This window comes from Larimichthys crocea, unplaced genomic scaffold (genome assembly GCF_000972845.2).
Source record: "Larimichthys crocea isolate SSNF unplaced genomic scaffold, L_crocea_2.0 scaffold57334, whole genome shotgun sequence".
Classification (NCBI taxonomy): Eukaryota; Metazoa; Chordata; class Actinopteri; family Sciaenidae; genus Larimichthys; species Larimichthys crocea.
This window is the reverse complement of record NW_020857490.1, coordinates 1-3,459: the sequence shown is the minus strand read 5'-3', so window position 1 is coordinate 3,459 and position 3,459 is coordinate 1. Positions and strand designations below refer to the sequence as shown.

Below are 3,459 nucleotides of genomic sequence, written 5' to 3'. Positions count from 1 at the left end.
CCGCGGGCCGCTAATTGCCGACCCTTGAACTACAGTATAATAGACTTTCTGCTGAACTGTATGTGACCGACTGATGACACAGATCTCTAAAAGCTGTGAAATCTTGCGACATTAAAATTTTTAAGCGTTCACACAGTGTGAGAAGTGACTTTTAACAGCAAACCACACAAACACCTGACAATGCATATTTTAAAATACTGTATGACCTGCAGAATGATGTCTCTTAATGATATGTGCTTTAGCTTTAGACCTTAAGAGTAATCACATTTTTAGACAATTCACTTTATTTTACTTTACTCCACTTCAATTCAATTCACTTGACGTTACTTCTCTCTTGTCTTAACTTAACTTGATTTTACTTTTTTACTTTTACTTTACTTTACAAACTTGATGGTCTTGACTTAAGTTTATTTCCCTTCTCTTCTCTTTAGTTTACTGTGCATCACCCTACTTTATTTTATTTCACTTGAAGGTACTTCACTTTCACTTAACGGAACTTGTTTTCATGCACATAGTCAGGCATCAGATTACACTTCAAATGGTTGCTTGAGGGTTAGAAATTGGTTTTATGGTCAAGGTTAAGAGGTCATTTCTGTAAAAGATACATGCATTCCAAATTTCTGATGTTGCTCATATTAAGTATCAGCAATCTCAGTTGGCCAGATCAAGTTGGTATTTTGAATCTTTTTAATAGCGTATGGTTTTGCACTGAATAAGAACTTGTGGTTTTGTCTCCCATCTGTTAACACTGAGAATGGATGACTTCTCAGCCATTATGGACCAATAGACCAATAACTCTTTCAATGCACAAATGAGCAGACACAGTAGATACTGTGTAAAACTACAACTTAAGAAAGTCTTAAAATCGCTGAAACCTCTTTCCAATACTGTGTTCATGGAGGATCCGATCACCCACAGCATAGCCTTTAACATTTATTCTTTTAATTTTGCAGTATGGATTGAGGTTATGCATTTAGTTTTGGCGAGGGTCCCCACAAGTATATAAATACAAATGTGTGTGTGTGCTTTGTACCTCCTGGTCAGGTGAAATGGCGACAGCAAACACTTTGACTCCATGTTGCCTGGCCTCATTAGCAGCCTCCTGCACACCTCCACATGGCTCTTTGTAACCAGTGATAGGGTGACCATCAGTCACCACCACGATGTACTTGTTCTCCTGGTAGCTGGAGCCCCTGCATGCAGGCAGCCACACAAACAGACATGTAAATTATGTCACCCTTTTTCCAACTTAATCTGCTAAAGTGTTTGTGTACGGGTGTTAAAATTACCCAATAAGCAGCTCAGCAAGACCTCTCTTGATGGCACAGTCAGTATATGTGCCCTTGCCGATGTATTGAATGTCTCTGACGCTTTTCTTCAGGGCCTCGCGCTCAGTCGACAGGTCACTCAGCTCTTTTACAACTTCGACTTCGTCACTGTAGTGGAGTGCTCCTGAGTTCCATGTCAGGATGCGCTCACATACATGACGCCTGCATAAATAGAGTCATTAAGTAGAGTAACAGTCATCTAATGGTACAACCATCAAGTCAAGACAACACATGACAACATAAGGCACATAAGATGCAACATGGAGCAAACAGGACAAGATGTTTTTGCTACTCTATGCTTGTTCTGTTAATCTAGTCTATTTCATCAGACCGCTTTGGTTACTAATTATTTTTGAGAGATTTAAAATACAAATCTTGCAATGACTGAATAAAATAGGATGTATATAGCCTAATGTAATAATATTGAGTCATAATATTATGACACTTTTCATTATTGCATTAAAAAAAACTTTTTCTGAAAATACTTCTGTACTTTTACTTAAAAAATAACTTAACAACGTCAGCTGTTGCTGTATTGCACATGTAACCACACCCAGCTGTGATGTCACAGTATCCCAAAGTACACCTGTACATCACTGCAGGAAGATTATAAGGTATACCACTAGGGGTGTTAAATGACTCTTTAAAGAAGATGCTAAAGGCAAGCTCTACTTCTAATTGAGTATCTTTCCACTGTGGTAATTAAAAGATCTGTGTGTGTGTGTGTGTGTGTGTGTGGCTTACATGTTCTGGAGTTCATCTATGAATTGATTGGTGAATGCTTTGATCTGGTCAATATAATAGTTGGGATGTTGCTGTCGTAGGGCGACACTCTCAGATGTATCCAGAACAAAGAAGAGGTCAACTGGACAATCTGCTCATAAAACAAACAAACAAACAAACAAACAAACAAACAAACAAACAAACAAACAGAAGATGGCTGTCAGCAATATCTTACATAATCTCTTAAACAACCATAAAAACTGAAAAAGTGAAATCTATGTAGTTATTAAATCCAAAATACATTTAAGATCAATCGTCCACCATCAGTTCAGGTGATGTCAGCACAGGTATAACCATGCAGAGCCAGGCCAGCATGATGCTGCTTGGAGCATCTTACATCACTGTGGGTGTCATGGGGCTGATCTGACCTCATCTATTCATCTTTATACATGTCGATTTATGGCAGGTGCAGGCCTGTGCTGACTGACTGCACCCATAACCTGTATACATACACCTGTACTATTAACTGTTATCCAGCATCTTGGCAGGAAAAAATCTTTAGTTCTTTATCACTTTGGCATCCACAGCTCAGGTGGATCTTAGTATGCATTATACCCTACGCCTACTATCCAGGCCCACTAACACAAACATGAGACCAAACAAGGGCCTGCTCAGGGTGGGCTAGGCTACAGTCACCCTCTGATTTTACTTTCAGTTGTTTTGTTATCCGTGCTGCTGGTTTGCGAGTCTTCCCAGGCTTCGGAAAGTATGCAGCGCAGAGACAATGAACATCTGGACCAACTCTTGCAGCAGACATCACTTCAGTATGTGCCATGTTACATTCAAACACTGAAAGATCACTTTAAATGCAACACAATGGCACAAACACGAGATAATAGAGATTTTTTTTTGTGGAAATCAAAATATTTTCAGCAAACTTACCCGCAAATCTGTTTTTCCGGTCCTGCGTTTGCGCCTCAGTCAGGAAAAGGCACAGCAGCGCAAGGAGACCTCTGAAAGTCCCCATGGTTAAACCGTAAAAAAACACCTAAAACTATAAAAAAACAGCACCCCAGTCCCCAGAAAAACAAACACCGAACCACTCCGGCCCCAAACCCGGTACCTCTACAAAGGATTCGGCGAAATTTTCGTGATCCAGCGCTCCGCCGCAATTTGTCCGAGGTGATACCCAGAGCGCGCAGAGGAGGACCAGAGCGCACGGCGAGGGAGGAGGAGGAGAAGGGGGAGGAAGAAAAGTTCACGCGCGCTCTCGGGAGACGATTAGCAGGAATTGACTAGAACGCGCGCTGGCCCAAAGTTTATACAAAATCACAGATATGCCTGCTTCCTTAAAAGGGTCCCCAGAGACACGGATACACACAGGAATAAACACTAAACCTGCTGATTG

At 40.9% G+C, this 3,459-nt stretch overlaps 1 protein-coding gene across 1 annotated transcript; it reads right to left on the bottom strand.

Moving 5' to 3' along the window:
* Window positions 1-1,033: 1,033 nt before the first annotated feature.
* On the bottom strand, window positions 1,034-3,301 carry LOC113745265 (collagen alpha-1(VI) chain-like; the record flags this gene model as incomplete). The annotated part of the gene is made up of 4 exons (XM_027276788.1): window positions 2,994-3,301; window positions 2,073-2,202; window positions 1,290-1,490; window positions 1,034-1,193 (listed from the first exon to the last, which is right to left on the bottom strand). Coding segments are annotated over exons 1-4 (576 nt in total), but the record flags the coding sequence as incomplete, so codon positions are not given.
* Between the last annotated feature and the right edge of the window lie 158 nt (window positions 3,302-3,459).